Raw genomic sequence first — 25,163 nt, forward strand, 5'->3', positions numbered from 1 at the left:
CTAAACGTTATTAAAATGTTATTTGATTTATAGAAATTTTTGAAAAGAACTTAATTATGAAACATGAAATATAAACCTCAAAATTTGGAGTCTACAAAGTGATTGTGGGCTTTGAACCAAATTAGAGTACAAACCCAGCCCACAACGAAATGAATGTCCATATCAATTAGGGAATACTTTGGTTCCATCTTTTCTTTTTTTCTTCAATATAATGATGAAACCAATTGTTTGAATTTTGATTGAATTGGTTCCATGTTAGTTTGGTTTTAGATTTTGGACTCAAATTTTGTCTTTTCCTTCTCTAAATTTCATTTTTATTTTAGATTTTGTATTTAATTAAACTTTTTTTTTCCTTCAAAAATTAAAATTCAATGTAGTTTTTTCTTAAATTAAAATTATATATATATTACTGATTTTTGCTGATACATTCACCAAGGTCAGCGAAAGCACGTGTCTTCCTCACATTATCGATCTATATATTTTAATATTAAATAAAATATAGTTGTAGTGCAGTGGTTGTGTCCCACTCTTACAACCATCACAATTTTGAATCATGTATATAAAATTTATAGATGTGAAACTGAAGATATTGGTAGAGGAGGGAAAGTGCATTAAATTCATATTGAGAGCCATACCCTTATAGGCCAATTTGTAAAATGCACATATTGTGGGATCCCATGCTCTTAACATCTCCTCCTCTAAATCAAATAACCACTTTTCACAATAAAATCTCCACCTTTGGATTTGTCTCCTATGGCCATCATATGTCACTTCACCCTTCCATTTTTCGATCTGCTTTTTATTTATTTATTTATTTATAATATACCATTTAGTCGTTAGATTTTGAATTTAGTATCTATTTAGTATTGTGTTAAAAAATGTCTCCTTCTCAGTTTCACATTCATCCCTAAGTTTTAATGTTTCACACTTTTGTAACGTTTGCTTTTATATTTTAAAGTTCACTTTTAGTTAATTAATTTTAATTGCAAGTAGAACTAATTTAATTATGTTACCTTAATTGATACGAAAGTATTTAATAAAAGAAATCTAAGTTAGAATTGGAAAATTGAAATGTTTCGAAAGAAATTGAAACAAAATTCACCGTCTAGATAGTAAAAATGTATCAATGTAACACGTTCTAAATAAAAATTAAACTCAACCTTTTATTATTATTTAAGATCATTATCATTAAAAGAAATTACTTTCTTAAATATAAAATTAAATTTTGTGTCTAACAAAATTTTTCTAAACTTTCAATTTTGTGATGTGTAAGTGAAAAAATAAATTCAAAAACCTTGACACATGAAAGTGATTGGACTATTTGTAATTTAAGCAATATAATTTATATTACTTTCCATGAAATTAACGTCGATTGATTGAAGATTAATTATCGATAAATCCCTTAAGATTTATAATTTTCTATTTCTACCACGGTTAAAATTAAGAGACCGATGAATGAACTAAAATTACATACAATCAAGAGGTCCTAAAATTAGTATAACACTCACACGTTTTTAAATACCATCTAGAAAATTCAAGATTTAAAAGAATATATGAATGAACTAAAATTACACGAGAGAGATTCTGAAAAAGGTTTTAAAAAATTGATACCTATTACCTATTCCAACAATGACTTTTTTCTTTTTTTCTTTTTTACTAATCGAATTAAATGTCTTTAACTTTCAATAAATTCTATTTCCGATAACTTCTCAAAATTTATTTTAAATCATAATTTCAAACTTAAATTATGATGTGTGTTTATATCGTGTTCTTCTTCTCTTCTTTTTCGAGTTGAACTTTTCATCTTCGTATCCTCAATAGTTAAAAGTTATATTTAGAAGTATTTTCTATATTTGATTTTGAAAAATGTGACATTTTTTTAACCTTGTTGGAAAATTAATTATGGTCAATAATGTTGGTTGATATAATGTTATATCAATCAATTAATTATATACATTTATTTTTATGGTATTTAGTTTAGGAGGGAAAAAAATAAATTATATTATTATACTTTAAATAAAGAGGTAAGGCTTTGAGCTAAGGTTATATGTAACATTTAATTAATTCAAGTAATCTAGGCTCAAATAATGTTTAGATTGTCTTAATTTCTCTTCATGTTTAAACCATAATATATTACTATTTTTAAAATTAAAGTTCAAAACAATTAGTATAAAGAGTTAATTAAATCTCTTTTTTTAGTTTGATGAATTATCTAAAATTTATTCTCCTAAATTAAAATTTTCGTAGGATTAAAATTAAATATTTAAAATTTAAAAACTCCAGTGTCTAAGTTTTTAATAACTCACTAAAGTTTCAATTTTATTTGTCTAATAAATTTATGAATGTGTGTATATACATGGGTCTCTTGCTAAACTTTTAAATTATCAGAAGAGATTCTTAAAATTTTCTAACTTTTTTCGTCTAAATTCAACATTAATACAATGCTTAAAGTTTAAAAAGCTACAAAGATATAAAAATTGAGGATTATGGATCTATTAAAGGTTTTTAATGTTTAAGAAACTATCGAAATCTAATAACCTAGAAGTTGATACATAGAGTTGCAGTATAATAATTTTGCAATCAACCTTATTATTTCTGGCCAAAATCACTTTAATTCATCCGTGTTAATTGACGTTTGAGAAAATCATACCAACTACACGAGCTACCTATTTTCTCTTGGTATATTGTTTTTTTAAAAACTAATTCATTCAAAGAAACTAATAATCCACTAAACTCCTCAATAATAAAAGTGGAGAAGAGTGAATCTAAGATAATATAAGAAATGTTAGCTACGTCTTCAGAGTTAACATAAGAACTAGCAATAAGCAAACCAACTCATTGACCAAACAACACTGCACCAAATGTTAAAGGATGTAACATTCCATACGCATTATCGCACGCCATCAAAGGAGACGACATGGGCCAACACATATATAACTTCACAATCTCAACAACTAACCTCGTCAATTAAATTTGGACAAAACCAGAGCCTTACGCTTGACTACATTAATTAATAAGGTTATTAGCAAAATTTGATTGGTAAAGAAGACAAGGGAGATACCAAAATCAACCAATTAAAACTTTCAAACCCGATCTAATCATAGCCAAAGCCTCGAGGACCTGATCTATGGGTCACCTGAGAGGGCTATTCTTTTGCAGCAAGCTAGCAAGGATGAGTGAGTGAGAGAAATCACTAACCACTATGCCAATCTCCCAACCTCTCAAAATCGATCGACAATTAGACATGAGAGTCAAACTTTCAAACATCCAACATCAATACCAAACTCTTGGTGTAGCGTTTGATTCTATGTACCAAATAAATGAATAATTGAAAAGTTGGATATTGACAAATATATATATATAAAGTGAGATAAGAATGAAGAGAAAACATGAAACCATGGCACTTGGCTCCATTTCTTAATTTATCTATGTGTATATATATGACAACTACTTCCTTTAAATCAAGTTCATCCAATTTCCCCATGGCATTATTATTATTTTCCATTACCCAAGCATGGCCTCTTGTTCTTTCTTTCTTCCTTCCTTTTATTTTTTAATTCTCTTTACCATTAATAAAGACATTGTTCTAGAAAATAAAAAGGGTAATAATTCCTTTTCAATGTTATACATCAATATTTTCTAAAAGTAATTGAATGAATTTTCAATACAAATTAAATGTATTTTGTTTCTTAAATTTGGGTTAAGAATTCATTTAAATGGAAGTACAACTTTTCTCTCAATTAAATCCTATGATTAAAAACATATATATTTTTTAATTTGAAAATTATTTCCAACCTCTCCCACCAAACAAATTTCTAAGAAAGAAAAGAAATTAAAAACATATGTATAGTAGGGTACTTTTCATATGGTACTCATTTGGGGTAGTAGGAAGGAATCTTCTATGGTTCCCATCCCCTTTAAAAATTTAGATTCCAATGTCTTTATTTCATGCATTTTTTTAAATATTCTTTGGCATCCAAAGATTCTATAAGCATCTTCTAATTTGCAGCCATTCTTCAACTTTCCATCTACTTTACAATTATTCTATGTTTTTAAAACAACCCAATGACTCATTATTTCTTGCAATGTATATATTCATCTTTTTCATCTCCTCTTAACTTTACAAAAGTTAGAAAAAAGGAGTAATATTCTACGATACAAGAGTTGTTCATTGGTTAGATAATTCGATTGAATTGAAGAACTTTTTAGACCGGAAGAAAAGTCGGTTAAAAATAATAAGATTTTATAACATATTTTGGAAGTTAAAAAAATGTTATTTTAAATAATTTTTTATAAATTGGTAGTTTACATATAATTAATATTTGGTTATATTTATATATATAGAACTAGAATTATAACATCAATATCCACACATCCATATTTAAATTTAGATTTCAATGTTTTATATCATGCATGTTATTAAATTTCTCTGGCCTTTTTTTTGTAATATAAAAAAATTATTACATTCTAATTTACATTGTTTATTCTTTTGCTTCTTACTTTAATTCTTCTTTTTCTTTTGAGAGATGGTTTAATTCTCTTTTTAACTTTTGGCATACTTTATTTCCTATATTCTAAAAGGTTGATTTTTTATTTAAATATCACAAATACTATATATAATTTATCGTTTATTCTTTTTTAAATAATTTTTTTTGTTTTTTTAGAAATATCAAATATGTAAAAATGATTTTCAAAAACTAAATATAGAACACATATTTCTAACTTCTTTTCATCTCGTTCTCTTTCTTTTCTAAATTAGATTTTGTTTGCTACGTTTAGTTACCTAACAACTACTGTTCTCCCCATGCTCTATTTACCAATTCTAATTATTATTGTTATTATTTGAAAATATATATACATTTTTGGTTATTGGATGATCACTTGTCACGTGAATTCCTTTTTTTAAATTAAAATTCTTTGATATCCCTTTTTAAATATTCCTTTGATATGAGTTAGGAGAATGGATGGAAAAAAGAAAAGATAACTTCCGAGGGCAACTAAGTAGGCTCTTTAAAACCATGGTAACAATCATCTAACACCAATTCAACTAAATTGACATTCATGTAACTTAACGAGCACGTACTCTTCTCACAGAATTAAAATTTTGATTATGATAAGACTCTAACTAAAATAATATTTTAAAATATAACAAAATGAATCTTCTCACAAAATTAATTTTGATTATGACAAGACTCTAACTAAAATAATATTTTAAAATATAACAAAATGAATAGAAAGGTGTATCGTTCTAAAATTTTATTAAATTTTTTAGCTTTAATCTTTTCTATGAATAATACTCGAGGGAAAAAGGAAAGTAACACAAAAAGAACTCAAATTCCAAATCTCCTCTACAGTTTCATTTAATTTTATTAGGAAAGAGAAAAAAAAAAGTTATGTATTAACAAAGAGCTAAAAAGGAAGGGCGAAATTAAAAATATACATTGTGACATTGAATAAACATAGCCACGTGATGATGCTACAAAGCCAATTAAAGAAAAACTCAATATCTCTTCACATTCAATCCCCGACCGCCCATCTTCATCCTCACCACCACCACTTTCCCTATAAACCGCCACCGCTGCCGCCGCAGATTGATTGATCCTCAGAATTAATTTAATACAAACACAACCACCAAATTCTCTCCTCATTCCTCTAAGCTTCCGGGGAGTCGAGAGGAAAACACGTGTCATCGCCACCGGTGTTCCATAGAAAATGGGCGTAATTAGCAGCGTAATAAGAGTTGCCAGGATCGGCGGAAATAGCCTCCAAAAACGTTTCCTCCGCCGCCCATAAATCCTTCCTTACCTGCCATAAGAAGGCGGCGTATTTGTCGAACGCCTCCGCTTCCGGCGGCTCCACTGCCACGGCTCGCTTGAAATACTCCTCCGCTCTGTAAAACCATTAAATTTGAAAAATAAATAAAGATTTAAATTGGAAGAAGATAGGTTTATGAAATCAAATTGCAAAGAATATGAATAGAAATGAAGTCAAGTTGCAAGTTCTTAGTGGACCAAAGGATGTAGCGGCGACTACAGTAGACGACGAGAAAAAAGTTCGATTTTTATTTGTTTAATTTTTTATTTTGGAAAAGGGAAGCGCGTGTTTTCACGAGAGGAAAAATCGTGACAAGTGCAAGCGATTTTTGCAATCTACAACTTGAATCATTGCCACATATGTTGCAATCGCCAAGTTTTTCAAGGAACCCATCATCATTCCCTATTTCGTTTTGAACTTTCTCTTATGTTAATCTATTTGTTTTTCATTAATCATACAACATTCCTTTGTAAAAGAAAGGTGGGGGAAAAAATGATAAGAAATAAGAAATTGAGAAACGATGATCATAATTTTCAAAAATAAAAATTAACATACAAAACGGTTAGCAAGATTTTGAAATTTAGAAACCAAATTATCTCAAATGTGAAAATTTTGAGGCTAAAGTTGAAATTTAAGTAAATTTGTTGAGCGAAAAGAAAGTTATTTTTTGAGGAAAAAATGGAAGGGAAGGGAAGGGAAAGTGGACCTGTCATAATCATGGGCGACGAGGTACAGAAACTGGGCGTAGTTCGTAAGAAGCAGAGTATTGTTAGGTTCTTGAAGAAGGGTTGTTTGATATAGAAGCTCTGTTCTTAAATACTCTGCATAATCATCCGTTTCAATATTCGCCGTCACCGGCGATATCAGATCTCGAAACGCATCCCCATCCATCACTTCATCTCCCCATTGCCGCATCTTTGAAGCTTCTTCCACTACTGATTTCCACAAATTCGTCTCCTCCTCTTCTCTGTTTAACACTGACTCTGTCTCCGGCGTCGTTCCATATGAAGAAACCTGAGACGCGTTATCGGGGAGAATCGTTCTGTATTCATCCGACTGATTGAACTGTCCGTCATCCTCGATTCCGCCGCCGATGGGGCGTACTTTTCCTCCACCGCCATTGTTTCCGCCGATGGAAGTAGTTTTTCCACTTGATGAGGAGATTGAGAATGTTTTGATGGTGGTTGAGTCAAACTTGGAGTTGCATTGATCGTGTGATTCGACGACGGAAACCATGGCGGCTGGCGGTGGCGAAGTGGAAGCAAGAGCGGTGTTGTTTCCCATGGAGTAGACGGTGAAATTAGCTAAGAGGATCATAATGGAGATCATTAGAGTTGGAGTGTGAGAGAAAACTTGTTGAAATAGCCAAACGAATGAAGCTTGAGATTCTTTCTGAACACGAACGAGAATGCTCTGTAGATCTTCGAAGTAAAGAATCTCTCGAAGCCGTAGAGTGTAGCTGTGAAGTTCGCGAATCATGAACACAACGGAGGAGAAAGCCTTTTTGACGGAACAATGAGAAGATTCCGTCGATTCTCTGATATCCTCTTCCCATTGTAACTTCTTCTTTATCATTCTAAGCGAAACCGGGAGATCGAAGCTATTCGCTCGCCGTTCAATCATAGCTGGAACAAGCTCGTCAGGCCGCGGCCAATCCGGCGGCTCATGACCTGTTTCTGGCCACGACGGCTCCACAAATTCCGATAGCGAATCTGAATTCACACAGGAAGCATCGTTACTGCTACTACTTCCGGCAGTTTCATCCGCATCGGCCGAGTGTTGGAATCTAAGCGCGAGTTCCTGAATCCTCCTCGAAAATTCCTCATCCGAAAAGGCATCCAAACTCGCGCTACAAGTTCTCTTGATACCGCGACTCGTCTGCTTCGGAATCTCGCAAGATCGCGACCGATGGAGCTTCGTCGATGATGAACCGAACAGAGTCGATTGCTCTAACCGGTGAACGCACCGCCACACAAGAGATCCTCCATCGGTATAGTTCCGACGTTTGGAGGAGCACGGAGAGAGTACGGTGGACGTTAGTGTTTGAGGAGAAGCAGGACAATGAGGAGTAAACGGTTGTGACCAATGGAAACAAGTCGTCGCCTCCATAATCTTCCAAGCGAGATTAACAACACAACACAGAGGATTCAAGAACAAGCACGAAATTCTAAGCTTAACCACAAAGTCTTGAAGAATCGAACAAGAATCAAAGATTAGAGAAAAGGCTTGGAATATCTGAAATTGTTTACTCAGATCCAAAAGAAAATAACCCAAAAGGTCTTCTGCCTTTGAATTCACTCAAACCTGCAAAATAGGAAGACAAATTCAAATCAAACGAACATAAAACCATTAAAAAAAAATTAAATTAAAAAATAACCATTGACAAATTCAAAAGAAAACTCCATTGGAAACACAGAGACCATCATTTCAACTTCTTTCCATGAAAATCGGATCACTAAAAACACACAAAAACCAATGGAAAAATTGGATCCAACGCAAGAACTCGAAAGAAATTTCATTCATTCAAAACAAATACCCCTCGGAAATACAAGACTTACTTGGATTTGTCGGTTCATCGAAAAACGATCCGAATTAAAAGAAAGAAGAAAAAAGAAAGAAAGAAAGAATTAGGAAGCAATTTAGAGAAGCGAAGCGCTCCGTGCTTCACTTTATTAGCAAAGAGAAAAAGGAAGGGAGTGATGTTTATATATGCCAATTATTTTCCTTTAATTTTTAGAGACTGTATGGAAATTAAAAGAAAAATAAATAAAGAATTAATGAAAATGTGGGAACACCGTCACATTGCCAAAATATCAAGTCCGTACGGAGAGTCGGAACTGGAACAGACGGTAAACGGTCACTTTAGAGGAGTAATAATAAAAAGGTTAATGGGAGTTAATTAATAAATTATTTAAACTGTTGAGATTTTTTTTTCTTTTAATTGTGGGTCCAGACCGGCTGACGTCGTTAACAGTTTTTATATGGTACGTCGTTAACTGTTAACGGGAGAAAGAAAGAAATGAAACTCGTTTTTGGTGTTTAACTAACACCGCCAAATTAACGGCAACCCTTTGGAGCCAAAACTGATTTTTTTTAACTTTTTCATTTTTGGCCTCCAAATATAATATAAGACTAAGTAACAGTTTGGAATGAGTATTATGTAAGTTTATAATAATTATCTTTGCTACATAATATTCTTTAAAAATTCATAGTAAATAATATTTGTTAACGTTTTTTTTTATTTCATATTAGTAATTTCTTTAATTTATTGCCATAATATTTACTATTTTCTTTTTTAAACTAAAATAGTTTACACTTCAAATTTGTATGTTAGTAATGCAAACTAAACTAATGTACGCACACAAATTTTTTAGATGTTTTTTGTTTCTAAAATTTTACAATATTTATATTTAAAGTATTATTTTTTTAGAATAAATTAAAATTAGAAAATCGTAAAAAAATAACAAAATATTTACAAACATTTGATAGACACTTGATATACTTCTATCAATGATATTGATAGCCAATAGTATAAGTTTACCGATTCTATCATTGAGAATCTAAATTTTTTGCTATAGCTGATAAATATTTTAATTTATTTTGATATTTTTAAAAATATCTCTAAAATTACTAGGAAGTGATTTTAAGAGTAAATCAAACTCAAGATTTAACGTCTCAACAATTAAAAATTTACCTTTTGAAATATCTGGACTAAGATCATATGTTCTCAAACTCAAAGTAAAATAATATATTCTGAAAATTCGAAAACTAAATGTTTAAAAGTACAAGAATTAAAAAACTGTGTCTTAAAAGAACAGGGACCAAACATATATTCTTAAAAACTCGAGAAAAAATAAAACTTCATTCACCTCAACGAAACAAGAACTACAATAGATCTTTTTTTATATGTAAAAAATTTTGATTATGGACTTTAGTGAACATTTCATGTAATGTTATAGAGTAAAATTTAACCAATCATAAAAAGTTTAGGTCGTCTATTAAATATATTTACGAGTATATATTTTATACTTTTTCATTTCTTTTTACAAATTTTGATATTAACAGTGTCAATTAACATGTTATTTTCTCAAACTTATTATAATTTTATAAGAATATATAATATTTGGTCAAATTTAACTATCTCATGCTTTTATAATGTAACACTCCATTAACGTTTTAAAGCATAATCTTAATCATTTCTCCCTTTGTTTAAGTGATTGAATGTTGTGTGAAAAAGAAAATTGTAAACAATAAAGTCTAATAAATCTGAGAATTCAATTATCATATTAGTCTTATTTTTCAATGTAGGGTATTAATTTTTAGATAATAGGAAAGCTTAAGACAATAAACAATGGGTTGAAGGACGTATTAGATAAATATATAAATGTTGAGGGAGCCAAATAATAATAAGGATATAGATGGTAATTAATGGCTTTTGCTGCCAAAGAGTTAAGTGGTCACATTGTAGACAAAGGCAACTAATGCAAGTTGACAAAATACAAATCAAGGGATAATATTTTCTTTAAGAAAAATCATAACTCCAAAATAAATATTTAAAGAAATATATATATATTATACATATTTATTATTTTCCATTAACTAAGGTTTTAATTCAATGTATTTTTTTTTTAATAATTGCAACTAAATTGTTAAAAAATGCAAAAATAATTTCACATTTTTGTTTGTTTTTTATTATAATTAATATTAATTTTCATTCGATGATATTAATTTTTTTATTGAGAAGATGTGTTGATTTACTAAATATTATGTATTTTACATTTTCCTTTAAATTAGTTTATACTAAATTCAAGTAATTATATAATTTGGACTATATTCAATACGATTTTTAAACTAGTTTGTGATTATTTCAAGTAATAGACATGGAGTGGAAATTACATAATTTGGACTTTTAATTTGATTATTAATTTTTTAAAAAAATAATTAAAGGAAATTTTCTAATTTTCATCATTATTTTAATCTATATCATTATCTTGACTCTTGAGATTTAAATAAGAGAGGTATAATTAATACACCTAATTTTCCATTTTTATTTTTACTTAAATTATTGTATTTAATTATATTTTATACAATTGGGTGAATGTTAATTATATGACATGGGGTGTACTTATAATTTTTAAAACAAGAAAATCCAAATTAATTTGTTTACCATTTTATTTAATTCAATATTAATTTATGTGTAAATATATTATATATATTTGATTAAAGAACTTTTCAAATAGAAGTAATGGATCTCCATAATGAGACTACTGATACTTTCTATTTAGCTTAAATTGTTCATATATATATATATATATATACAAAACATTCATTGTTTCTGATTTTCTGATACATTTTAGTGTGCATACAATTCATATAATTATTGTTTAAAGAAAAAACAAAAAATCTATTTAAAAAATAAATTAATTACCTATTTAACCTTATATAATTAAAGTTATATATATATATATATATATATTATAGGTTTTTCAAATATACTATTTTTAATTTTATTTTCCATAGACTTTTAAAAAATCAACCCTTTCCCTTTCCAAATAATTTAAAAAAAATATACTCTTTCTTTAAATAAAAGCATGCTATATTATGTAAATTTGAATGTAATGAAATGCCACAACAATGCTTTGCCATCAAGTTTATTTTTTCTTTGGATGAGTTGTCAACAAGTGTTAACCATATGAATTATGAATACATAACTTAAAATTGAGGATGTAATAAATTTTTTTTATAAGATTTGAGTTCGTTTTAGAGAGAGTTTGGAATAAATTTTCATAAATTATATTTTAAATTAGAATGAATTCTTTTTTTTTTTGTAGTTTAATAATAATAAAATAAGTAAATAAACGAGAAGTAAACTTATAGAATGGTTTGAATATGTTGTTTATCTTTAAACGATTAAGTATTGGAATGAGAAGAAATATGTATCGATGTTGATTTAAATTATACACATAATTTAAGTAATTTTGAGATTAATTTGTGGCCCTAGAATTTAGATGGATTGCTATCATATTTGATGTTTTTGCATCGATGAATAATTGATATTTTCTTTTAGTAATAAAACTTCTTTCTCCATCTATAAACGGAGTTAACACATTGCTAATGAACCAGTAAAATATTCATCTAAATATTTAGTTCTAATGTTTCACAACTTCTTTATTTGTTGAATCTATTTCTATCCTAAAATGAAAATAATGTAGACTTTGTTATTACAAAGACAGAAGAATGACATATTTTGGAGTAGTGTCAAACTCCTAATTTGATTACATTATCATATCGTATAAAATATAGATATAGATACATGTGCATTACTTATTTGATTTGTTATTGATATTTGGTTGTTTCCAACATGATAATCTTTAAATTATTATTTATTGTTTTTGTAAAAGATTTTGTGTACATGTAGAGAATAATGAAGTTAAGAATAAATTTATATTTTAAAAGAAAGATAAGAAAGAGTGGGTCCTTTTTGCAATAAATAAACACATGGAAATACAACATGTGCTACACATTTTTAAAAGTAAAATAGTTTTCTCCTAACTTTTCATTGTGGTTCGTATGAATTTAAAAATAGAAGAAAAAAAAAGTTATATATATAATATATTTTTTAATGTTAAAATAGATTAAAACGCTTGGTTGGTAGTTGCTGTGTTGAGACCCCACAAGGTATATTTTCCTTGGCACGTTGGGCCATCTCCACTAACTTCAACTTTTATTTTTTTTATTGACTTCATTTATGTTAGGAAGAAAAATATTTTGAGTATATATAGTTTTGGTTTGATTTATAGATTTCGTAACCTTTGAGTTTCAAAATGTTACGATTTTGTAAAGTTTTGAATTTTCTTTTTAATTTGATTCATTATTTTTAAAATTTTGTTTAACTTTGAGATTATTCTTTGAATGATGACCACTTCTAGTCTTTAATAATAATGTTTATTTATTAGTTTAAGAAATGGAGGCTTTTTTTAAAAATATAACAAAATTATAAAATATTTACATGGAACAATTTTAGAAACGAAAAAGTTCACTCCATCACCACGTGTTTAAATTTGATCGTTTCATATTTAAATTATTTTTTTTCAAGATTCTTTAGTACACGAATCTTTTATACAATCAAATAACAGAAAAAATTGTAAAAGAAAAAAAAAGGATAAACCTTGAATATTTATTTAAAAAATGAACGAGCTTGTAGATTTTTTCATTTCATTCCTTTTTTTTACTTTTGTAAATATTTTGTTATATTTACGAAAAATTTCCTAAAAAATGAGTATTTAATTAGAAAAAGTTAAGATTAAAACATAAATCTAGAAACGTAAGGTTAGAAGAAAATTCAAAATTTAAGTGTAAAACTATAGGCTAAAGTCAAAACTTAAACCTAAAAATAAGAAACTTGATTTAATATATTTTTTTCTTTAATCATGATTATAAAAATCAAATAGTGGAGAATTTGATTTCTATTAATTTCTTTATTTTGGAGAAGAAATTAGTGGGATTTTAGCGAACTATTAATTACTAAAATCTAATTAGATTTGTTATATAAAATATATTGACTTAACTTTTCACCCAACCTTATTCAATAAGAACCAAAAGTTATACTTGTGGAAAACAAAAGAAAGGAACAAAAATCAATGAGGTCAGCTAAAATTTACTTATTTATAGGTTACATTATTAATTAACCTTATTTTAGCAATATAAAATCTTATTTTGTGGACAACTTGATACACATCTTTTTTTTAAAAATATATATATATATAGATTGTAAGTTTAATGATGATATATTTGATATATCACAAAGAAATTGTTCTAAATTTGGATTAGGTTATAAGTTTAATAGTGTCCATTCAAAATCAAATATGTTACCGTCGTTGTGTTTAATATTTTTACTTTTAATGTATAGCAATCATATTAAAAGGTTAGAAATTAAACTAACTAAGTTTGCTTTAATTACTCTTAACCTAATTCCTTTTGGCTACCTAAATTGCTCCTTTCATTTCTTTTCTTTTTTTTACCTTCCTCAAGTGGAATAGTTAAAAGTGGAGGATTATATTAAACTTCTAAGTCTAGATATTAAATTTAGGAAGACAAAAAAATAAAAGAGTGCAGCACATTTCTAGCAAAAACGTTATACGATACTGAGGTGCACAGCAAACCATGCAGAGGTTGGTTTGCTCCCAACCTATCGTCCCTCAAACATTTGTTCGAGCTATCTACAACCCTAAGGAAAAATCTGAATGTAAAAAACCCATAATAATACAAACTTGAGGTGATGGGTGCAACGAGGAAAATCCTAACACGTTTTCTTCTATAAAAGGAAGATCAGTTATTGCAATTTTCCTCAATGAAACATATCAAACATGCATCCATATATCTAGCTCAATGCCACTTCACTCTAGTATAATAAGAAAGCAGTAAACTAGTGTGTGAAGGTGAAGACAGGTAAGGATTTATCAATGACCAAGACTCTCACAGACGAATGAAACATTAGGATTCATATACTTCATAGCATGAGACTGTTAATCTAAGTATACCCCAAAAGAAACTACAGGAAGGATATTACTTTATCAACCTGAAGCCAACAAAATGAGGATCAAAATATTAGATTTGGTTTCCTTTAGGAAGATCTTTTTCTATTATTATATTTTCTTAATTAACATATCTTTACTATACAACAAAAGAAAGAAAAGAAATAGAAGAGGGGAAGAAAACTAACGGTGGAGAATTAAAGATGGGAACAAGTCAAGAAGAAGCAAGTTGGCCAAAGGCGGTTCTTGTCAGAGTAGCAGTCTCTATGATTCTGACACCTGATTCGAAATATACAAAAAAAAAATTCAACGGCTCTTGCTCTCTTACTTGATTTCATTTTGACGGCTGTGATTCACTTGATAGGGACTCAAGCGTTTTTATTCAACAGATGGCGAATTTATTATGTAAATAAATATTCCTTTCTTTTTTCTTTTTTCTATGCTAAAAAAATATCTGTCTATTATTATATTATTAATGGGAAATTACTAAAACAGATATTTTTGGAGTTTATTTCGATTTTTTCTAATTTCTTTTTTTAAAAATATGTTACCAAAAATACAAATAGTTTTAATTTTCATCAGAAATAGTTTTTCTTTTTCTATTGATGGTTTGCATATAATTAAACTTTTCATGTCAACAAGTAAATAATTTAGAATTAAATTATGTATTTGAAAAAAAGAATGATTCTACCAAATTTGATTGCATAAGAACATATTTAGAAAAATGGAGATTAAAATGGAATCAATGGTTCAACTTTTTAATATATCTTGAAAGGTTGGCTAATTAATTTTAAAAATGATATTTTCTAGTGAACACAATTTTACAAAGGAACAAAAAATTATAACAAAATTGTTGTGTGGTTATTAATTAATTAATAACATATGAGATTTAGACAAATTGTGTACGGTTTTTAATGTAGGATTAGAAATTAATATTTTGAGTTAGAAATAGAATTTTGTGAAATCTTTGATGTTGAGAATTTATAATGTTTGATGTATTTCTTGCACTCTTGGATGATTTTGTTCCTTGTAGCTTTTAGGGTATGTCTATTCATTTGTTTTTTACTATGGGATGGAACTTTCTGATGTATTTTACTCAAAAGAGACTTTTCATGCCCATAATTTGTCTTTCCTTTAGTTTATGATGAAGGATGTAAAATTCCTAATGTCCTCACCAAATTAGACTTTTCCCTTTTACTAGATTGTGAGCAAGTTAGAGACGTTTCTCTTTATATTCATTTTCTTAGTTTTGGAATATAAAATTAGACCTGATCTCTTGTCCCATTAATGCCAATGGTTGGTGAAAAAATTCAATAGAAAAAAAATATAATAGACGTTCATGTGACGATAATGATGTTTTTATAATTCAAGCGGAAGATAATGTAACTTGTGTAGCAAAGAAGAATATGAACATTGATGTGGTATTTGTTATAATGCCTCTAATGCTTAAGTTGGAAAGGGGTTTTAGGTTTTAGGGGATGAGAATGATCTTTACCTCTCTTTTGTAGTCATAATGATGTATTTATATGAATTTTCTAACTTAAAGCAAATCTATATTAGGTTTCAAAGTCAAAGTAGGCCTATCCTTGAGCCAAAAAAGTTGGGACGATGTGTAGTTAACACTCCTCATTCATAAAATGTGAAGACTTGACCCTTAGGCATGCAAGTTATTGAGGGTTTTCTCTCCTTTCCAAATGGCTAAATGTGCGAGAGAACACATTGAATATGACTCGTTCATTGAAATGAGGGTCACAACCTTGGCCTTGGCTTAGAGTACGGTTTTCGATTTTAGCTTCATTCTTTTCTTAGTATGATATATAGTTTACAAGCTCACTGAATCGACGCTACAAAACGCACATGTGAATATTGTCATCAAATTTTTAAACAAAAGAGTGATTTAGAATTTTACACCTCAAATTAACCGATAATGACTAGTTTTGATAGCTAAGATTAGTATAGGTCGACAATACATAATTGACATATATTTCTAAATTTAAAAACTAAATGTTAAAATCTCTACTTATAAATTACAAAATTGTTTTATAATTTACTATGAATGATAAATGAAAAATTCATTTGCTTTTAAGAGCAGATGATTGACAAATCACAAATAAAAGAGCATAAAGAAAGACTAAAAGTAACATATCTATATATACATATAATAGTATATATATGGTAATAAAGCAAAATGAATCAATCAAAGAATGAAATTAGAATGAACATGTAACATGTTTCAATGCTCCCACTCTCTCTCTCTCTTGTTATCACAAAGTTGCAAGAAGAATGTGACAATTTTTTTGGTATTCAAACCTAAATCTGTCCCTTAAATAACCTAACCATATGGGCCATACAAAAAATATTCATAGATTTTGGTTTAAACATGTTCGTTTTTTTTATATATATTTCAATTTTGTCTCTATCCATATTTATTAAGAGTGTGAACAAAGTCTCACATCGATTAAGTATATAAGCGAATACAACCATCTTCATTATTTCATATGGTTTGGATCTTTCAACAATCCTCTAATTTCATGTTGATACAAAGTTATTTACCGACTTTACTTAAAAAGATCCTATAATTCTCGACCGACGTAACGTGATGTGATAAGTTTTTAGAATTGTTAAATGAGGAAACTATATAATATAAGTTAGGGATAAGATGTAAGTTATTTTAATGTGAGATATGCATGTGGGATATTGTAATTAAAGTGGCTAAATGTGAAAGTTTCAATTTGGAAATTAAAGGGGAGAGGAGAATGGGAAAAGGTAGAGTTGTTAAAGGAAAGTGACAAAGAAATGGGAAAGAATATTTGGTAAGAAGAAGAATAAGGAAAGAAAGAAGAAATTAAAATAGAGAGTATTTGATTTAACATAGAGAGGGTGATTTAATGCTTCCTTTTCTTCTCAATAACCATAAGGAAAGTACAATAAGAATGTGACATTTTAGGTGGCCTAAAGCTTAATATTGTCCCTCCAAAATTATTGCAAAATTTCTTCACTAACTAAGTAGATGGGGCCTAGGTAACATGACACCACACTTTTATATACATTTTGTTCTATAAATAACTTTTCTGAATGCACGTTACATTTCAAATACAAATTAGGAATATAGATACATACATATATATGATTATTATTTCAACGCGGGATAGAAATTTGGTTATGATTCAGGTGCTTTTAGTATTTAATTTCGGTTTATTTTAGTTCTTGTACGGTAAAAGAGTGAACATTTTTATCTCTTTATTTTCATATTAATTTTCACTTCGTTGTAAGAGAATCAAAATTGTTATTATTTGAAAGTTTAAGAACTAAAATGAACCAAAGTTGAAAGTATAAAATACGAATGTTAACGTTTTGAAAGTATGTAAAATCCAAATGAATCAAGTTTGAAAGTATATATATCAAAATAGTATTATATATTTGTAAACAGTAACGCAATAATGTATGAAAAGAACAAGAAAAGAGATGGGTTTGTGTGGAAAAGGGGTTGTGTTTACACTTCCTTCTATGAGTGGCACAATTTACTATTTCTATCTTTGAAAAAGATATACAAAACAAATAACCCAATAAACTAAAAAGAAAAAGAAAACAAACTCATTATTTTTATATTTAGAAAGTATATAAAAAAGTTAGGTTTAGACTCTAATTGTAATTTCCTTTCTGTTGCTAATTTTTCTATTTTCTAAATAAAAAATCAAATTCATTCCTAAATGATTCACAAACATCAAATTAAATGACAACTAATTATTTTTTTCACTGGTTTACTTTTTAAATTTTTTTGTTTGGTTAAATATAAATCAAAATAAATTACAATATAACTATTAATGCGATAAACATTTAAAGTAAATTGTGATTTTTTTTTGTTGTTTTTAAATATTTGTAGAAATTTTGTGATTTGAAATAACATTTTCAATTTGTTTATAAGAAAAGTGGTTATTTGCTGTAAAAATCAAAGGGACTTTTTGTTGAGCATTTCCACCAAACTCACTTTTTATGGTTTAGGGTGTGGATGTACCTATACACATGTTGGATATAATTTAATAAGTTACTATTTATTTTGTGAATTCTTTAACATTCGTACATCATTAGTTATCGATCAAAATCATAACACAAATTATGTATATGTTTAAAATTGGGTTCAATTAAAAGAAAAAACTTAATTTGGTTGCACACCAAACCCAAAATTCAATTAGTTTCGCTCAGACTTTATAAATAGAGTAGTTTGCTCTATTTAAACTCTAGAAAACGTAGAGAAAATTATTCAATCGTTTAGATTATTAACACGCTCATTATTCAAATCAAGTATATGCATTCGATAAGGAGAATCAAATATATGATCGAAGTACTAAAGATCGAACTAAACATAATCATATAAACTCATATTTAACTCTATGAAACACGTTTCTCTATCCATCTCATGGAAATAGTGACCGTGTAGGAATAGAATGTTAAAAATGAAATAGAGAATCAAACAAATGAGATGGAATTATGGAGAGATTAGATTGTTATCGACCAATAGAAATAGAGGAAAAGGTTGATGAGAAGAAAGCAAAGTTTGAAAGAAAATGAGGTGAAAGACAAAGACTTGAAGACATCCAATGCCACACCTATTCCCTTTGTCCATATTCCTTCTCTCACTCTCTCTTTCTATTTACTTGAAAATTATTTTTCATTTTTTTTCTTCCTCGAAACATTGTCACGTTGTTATCCATCGTGATCCAACTAATGACAAGTAAATTTAATAATGCATGTCTAACAAAATAGTCGCTAAAGTCAATCTAAACGTAGCTAAGTTTATTAATGAAAACTTTTGTTATCTACTCGTACATTCAATTTGGTATTCAATAATTCAATAACTGTTTGTTATTTGTAAAATGAGTTAACGTATTATATATGTAATAAATCTAAAAAGAGTACAATAACCTAGTTCTTTTTAAATATTTGATCTTAAAAAAAGTAAATTATTTCAATAACTTTTATTTTTACCTTTTGACAGTGGATTAGGTCCTAAAAAGGTGAAAATATAAATAAAAAATAATTAGTGAATGCAAATTTTATTAACTTTAAAAAATGAAAATGACATATACTATATAAAATTAGTTATTAAAAAATAAATAAAGTTAAGATGTATTTTTTAAAATGGAAAAAAAAAAACTTAATTGCACTTGAATTTATTATGAAATGTGAATGTTTTATTATTATTATTATTATTTTTTGACAATTCTGCTAAAGATAATTTTTTAATTGGTAGGATTAGGACCATTTTAATTTGATTTTTTCTAATTAGGATATATAAAAAAATCAAATCATGTCAAATCCAAACACAATTAAATTTAATAGCTCTTTCAAATCCTAACCAAAGAAAGAAATCCTTAAACTTATTTACTAAATTGATTAACAAAGTTAGATGTGACAGCAAGAAAAATCTAAGGGACATTAATTATCCCAAAAACTAAAAATATCCAATGGCATTTGCTCTTTCCTAAGGCAAGTGGTGAGGTCAAATAATCTAAATTATAATTCCATCCCAATAATATATTTCAATAATCAACTCATTTAAAAAAAATAGCCGAATAATATATACTTTTTACTATATTCGTCAAAGACTGACATAATATATTATTTAGAATGCTTTTATGTAAAATAAATAAATATACTCTAAACTAGATTAACAACCATGAATTGAACATAATTCAATTAGCAAAGGATTGTCACCTCTTTGACCTAATTATTGTACTAGAAAAAATATTAGAATTATTGTTACACAAACAAAAATATAATGCACCTTAGATATTTAGTAAAACAAATATAATGTAGCTTACATATTTAGTAATAGGTAAACGTAATCAATTCTTTTAAATTTCAATTAATTTTTTTAATTGGATCTATGAATTTGTTACGATGAATAACCATTCCCTAATATAACCACACACAATCATATCATAAAGGGATATTTTTGAAATATAAAAGGAGGTTATAAGTTAAAGTAGCAATGAAAAATCTAATTTTTATCAAGAATTACTTCAACTCTAATGGAAGAATTAGTGGGAAACATAAAAGGAAAAATAGGACAGACAGCAACAATTATTGATATTTTTAAAAAAATAAATATTCATCCTTTTTGTTTTTTGTTTTTTTGTCTTTTCGTTTTATTAGAATTCTCTTTTGAAATGAAAAGAAAAAAAAAACTTTTTTTCTCAAAAAGGAATTATATTTCCTTGATCTTGTACTTTAAAGTTTTCCATTTTTGTGGAGATTATTAAGTTGTATTTGAATAATAGCAACACTTAAGAAGATTCAATAATTATATTTATTAAAAAGAGAGTTTATTTGGTAATCAATATAGTAACTAATTCACATTTTGGTTTCTAAAACAAGAAATTTGTTTATTAACTAAAAATGAAGAAAAGAAGGCTTTATTCTGTAATCAATTACCAAATATATATGGTTTTTGTTTTCAATAAAATAAAAAATAAAAAACAGAAAAAGTAAAAATAAAAACCAAAACCAAAAACTGAAGAACTTTCCAAACTTTTGTAGTGCTATCTTTTGCTATATCACATCTATAATTGTTGTGTATTTTATTTTAGTTTTCAAAATTTCAAACAATATAATTACAAAGGTTATTAAAATGTTTGTTCTTTAATAGTAAAACATTATTAATTAAAACAAAGTTTTTTCATATTTCAAATATATACATTTAGTAAGTTGAGAAGTTGAATTATATTGATCTTTAAAGAAAATCAACCTGAGTTAAAAGTATAAAGCATTCATAAATAGTAAAACTAGTTATTATAAATTGATTTAGGAACATATAATGTTCAATTTTTTTCTATCTATATAGTTAGATTTTAATCATGAATGATTTGTGGACTCCAAGTATATCATTATATTATAATGCTAACTAAAATATTTACACCTTAAGCTGGCTAACACATTTCCTTTAGTTTCAAAATATTCAACAGTTACAACCAAAACGAAGCTACTACTTGGGCAAAGTCGATTTTCGTTTTAATTTCCATTTTTTAAAATATTTTTCTTCCAAAAGTGTTTAATATTATTATTACGAAGTTATAGAAATAAAAATAGCAGTCTTAAGACTAATTTTTAAAAGTAAAAAAAACTAAAATGTCATTAATCGCACTAATCAGAACTTAAAACATGAGTTAGAAACTAAAGAAAACAGGTAGTTTTAATAATAAATAAAATAAAATAGACTCAGAAATTTCCTTTTAAAAAAATAATAAACAATATAAACTCAGAAAAAACGAGGGAAAAAAGAGATCCAATTAAAAAAAAAAAAGATTCTGGCCACAAAACACGTTCTTCTAAAGGACAGGTTCCTCAGTAGATCATAAAATAAATAAAGTAAAGTTGTAAATCTTAAAAAGGAGTGAGTAACCACTCACCACCATTTATGATAAAATGAGTGGTCCATGTTCATAATATGAACACAAAAAAGAAGGAAAAAAAAAAAAATCAAATCCTCACCAGACATATGATAAACCAACTCAAAATATCTCTACCATATAAAACATAAAACTAAATGGGTTGGAATAATTTTCTTAGCTGTTGTGAAGTCAGTCAAATAGGCCCATGATCATATCCCCCTCATCCGACTCTTCCTCTGGTTCTTCCTTCTTCTCTTCCACAGCGGCAGGGGCCGCAGCAACCGACTCGGCTGCCACAGCTGGGGCTGCTGCAGCTGCAAATTTGCTTGGATCCTACAAAATTTTCCATAGGTTTGTCATATACCATTTTCAAATATAACTCCTTCGCATCTTCTAATACAAATTTCTTTTCAAAATGGTATGATTTTACAATTACATTTAACAGATAGATGGATCTTACGCATGTCTAACATAAGTGGATACCACTAAAATGTCAATAAAATTATGCCATATAAAGAAAAGTTAGTAGTTAAAGAACGTAATAAAAAGCTTAGCAAATTTGAAAGTTGAAGTTAAGGTTTTAACTGTTAAATGGTCTCATCTAGAATGTAATTAAGGAGATCAAAACAAAACTAAATCAAACCAAAACTGGATTTGCCTTTGATATATAAAGGTGTCTAAAAGGGTTCAAGCCTAACGAACCTTCAAGAATTCTTTGATTTCATCAGCCTCAGAGAATGAATATTCAGTAGCGACAGCAATGGCAAGAGCATTCTTATAGGCGTTGATAAGCATGTGGGGAGCAGCAGCAAGAGTTGGGAAAGACACAGCAAGAGAGAGAGAGGCAACCATGGAAACCCCAGCAAGGAATTTCTCGAGAAGATCTTCCTCTGAAAGATCAAGCACCGCTGGACTAAAAACAGAACCGTTGTCATAGACAGAAACAACAATGAGACCATAAGAGAAGGGCCTTATCCCAAGTTTAGAGAGTAGTGCAGCCTCGGATGAGCCGACTTTGTCTCCTTTCTTGATTAGCTCCACGGGAGTGATGATTTCAACTGTGCCTTTGTTAATCTTTGTTGGGATGTTCAACACCTGAGATCAGTTCGACTTTCGTCTTGAGATCCTTTTATAAATCGAAGGGTTAAAAAATGGAGATAGTTAGTTTTATAACAAACCTGAAAGAAAGATGTCTGGGATGGATCGAGTCCAGTGTTTCCTGGAGGAACAATCACATCAATTGGTGCAACAAGGCCAACACGAGCTGGGGCTCCCACCTGTTTCCATAAATGCATATCATGTATAAAAATTGTACAAAGAAGCAATCTACGTCAGGAGGCCACCAGGCATGTTCATCATTGACATGTGAGACCAAAATACCTCAAGTCTATATCAAGTTATGTTAAGACAGCTTCATTCAATAATTTATTAGACAATTAGATTAAAACAGTGTCGAATCAACATGTGCACTCTATAAGAACCTAATTCGAAAACAAACTAAAGGTTGAATATTTAAAACCAAATAAGATAGAACAAAAACTTCCTCCAAATAGTCCAACTAAACTGAACTATGAACAGCAGACATCCATGTAATAGTTAAGATCGTCGTTTCAACTTTTATAAGGGATCACTATTCACTTGACTGTTACATCATGATACGGTTTCATTCAAGTCCATAATCTCATCAACAAACCATCACAAGGTTACCATCGTGAAATAATCAGACAGTAAATTATATTTACAATGATAACTCATTAATCATAACAATATTATTTTTAAAAAAAGGACAAATTTGAAAACTAGCACATAACTTTTACGGAAATTACTAATCTAGCCTTAGACAATGTACATGGATATCATCATAGCAGAAAGCAATATATTACCTTGTATTTGGCAACTTCTTCCTTCACTTCTTTCAAATCACCTTTAGTGAAGATCAAGCCAACGTTTCCCTGAGGATGGAAGAAAACTCGTTTAAAAAACGAACAAAAAAGAAAAAAAAAAAGAGTAAAAGTTGAGAGGGAATCCGTACCACAAGATGAGGGAGGAGGTTAGTGACGGCGGTGTTACCAGTGTTTTCAGAATGGATTCTAATGGAGCGTTTCATCATGGTGTTCTTACCCATAAGAATAATGGAATCGCCACGAAGACCCTTGCGGATGCTCTGAAGCTGGTTGGAACCGACATTATCGGCACCGACGATGAGGACCTGAGAATACTCATCGAGGAGACGACAGAGTTTCTGATCGTAGTTAGTTTTCTTCTGAGCTCGGGTGGGCTTGAGAACCATGGCGGAAGAATTGGGGGAAAACTTTTACCGGAAGAAGAAACCCTAAAGTAGGAATGGGAAAAAGAATAGAGATTGGTTGCATGAAATATATATGGGGAGGAGTTGTAGTTTTGATATTAATACTTTTTCTTAATGTTCGGGGGGATAGGATCCTATAATTTGTTCTTTTTTGCGGGCCCACTACTTTCTTATTTCTTTATTATTTTCTTTTTGGAGTTTGTTTGGATCCCGAGAAAATCATCGCCAAAATGTGCCACTAGAATCGTTCTTCTCTCTCTCTCTCTTTTCTTATTTATTTCTTTAAACGTAGATACTGAAAAATGAAATTGGGGTGAAAATACTGTTTATCTATTACTAGTTTTACGAAACAAAATAAAAAGAATATATGGTTTTGTATATTAATTTTGTGATGATTATTTTGGTTAGTAATTGACGTATCTATGTATCATTCTTATTAAGATCAACCACAAGTTAGTATACAAATTATTGATCCAAGGTTGATCGCCTTCTTTTTTGTTTTTTTTCTTTGCTTTCTACTCTATTTGTCTTCTATTAGTTAATTAATTAAAACATAAAAGTTAGATCGTAAATATGCTACCAAAATAAAATCATTCTCATCCAGATTTAGTACATTAAATAAATGATACGTAAATTGAATTTAACCCAACTAATAAATTTAAAATTTTCATAAAGTAAGTAAATAAAAACTAATAAAATTAATTACAAATGCAGTTCTCCCTCCAAATAAAATATAACTTATATATATGTATATATAGTATGGATAAATGTTGAAAAAAGAAAAAAAAGGAGTTTGGTCTGGTCTCGCCCTTCTTACCCAAACCTATCAACCACAAGTCGGTTTTGGTTACAACAAAACCAAAATCGACTGACTATGTCACTTTATCTTCGGTCTTTCATTTTTTCAGCCTATCATGCTCATTCCTATCTATGTCAATTATGGTTAAATTGTACTAATTATAACACATTCACCTATTCAAAGTGGTCTTTATCCACTTTCTAACTTATAAGATTGAAAATTGTTCCACAAACCAACATAAATTCCTTCAACATGCTTTGTTTTCCTTCACGATGCTTTCAAAGAAATTGTTTAGTAGGTTGATAGGTCTAACACCC

The 25,163-nt window shown here is 28.6% G+C and overlaps 2 protein-coding genes across 2 annotated transcripts; both read right to left on the minus strand.

The window, feature by feature from the left end:
- Positions 1-5,327: 5,327 nt before the first annotated feature.
- Positions 5,328-8,526, minus strand: LOC101203517. Its single transcript, XM_004151400.3, has 3 exons — positions 8,373-8,526; positions 6,521-8,118; positions 5,328-5,890 (listed from the first exon to the last, which is right to left on the minus strand). The coding sequence occupies exons 2-3, from the start codon at positions 7,921-7,923 to the stop codon at positions 5,653-5,655; spliced, it is 1,641 nt and encodes a 546-aa protein (XP_004151448.3). The 5' UTR covers positions 7,924-8,118; positions 8,373-8,526; the 3' UTR covers positions 5,328-5,652.
- A 13,170-nt stretch (positions 8,527-21,696) lies between these two features.
- On the minus strand, positions 21,697-24,134 carry LOC101210283 (60S acidic ribosomal protein P0). Its single transcript, XM_004145210.3, has 5 exons — positions 23,772-24,134; positions 23,623-23,691; positions 22,918-23,016; positions 22,442-22,834; positions 21,697-22,072 (listed from the first exon to the last, which is right to left on the minus strand). Exons 1-5 carry the CDS (start codon positions 24,027-24,029, stop codon positions 21,929-21,931), a joined length of 963 nt encoding a protein of 320 aa, XP_004145258.1. The 5' UTR covers positions 24,030-24,134; the 3' UTR covers positions 21,697-21,928.
- Between the last annotated feature and the right edge of the window lie 1,029 nt (positions 24,135-25,163).

The sequence above is a fragment of the Cucumis sativus genome, chromosome 1, assembly GCF_000004075.3.
Source record: "Cucumis sativus cultivar 9930 chromosome 1, Cucumber_9930_V3, whole genome shotgun sequence".
Lineage (NCBI taxonomy): Eukaryota > Viridiplantae > Streptophyta > Magnoliopsida > Cucurbitales > Cucurbitaceae > Cucumis > Cucumis sativus.

Bases quoted from the DNA above. Each gene is read 5' to 3' on its own strand.
- LOC101203517 (XM_004151400.3), bottom strand. From the start codon at position 7,923: ATGGAGGCGACGACTTGTTTCCATTGGTCACAACCGTTTACTCCTCAT. The intron at 5,891-6,520 runs GTCCACTTTCCC...ATGGTTTTACAG, and splicing joins GTCGCCCATGATTATGACAG to AGCGGAGGAGTATTTCAAGC.
- LOC101210283 (XM_004145210.3), bottom strand. From the start codon at position 24,029: ATGGTTCTCAAGCCCACCCGAGCTCAGAAGAAAACTAACTACGATCAG. The intron at 23,017-23,622 runs GTAATATATTGC...TTATGGAAACAG, and splicing joins AAGAAGTTGCCAAATACAAG to GTGGGAGCCCCAGCTCGTGT. The intron at 22,073-22,441 runs GTTCGTTAGGCT...AAAATTTTGTAG, and splicing joins AAATCAAAGAATTCTTGAAG to GATCCAAGCAAATTTGCAGC.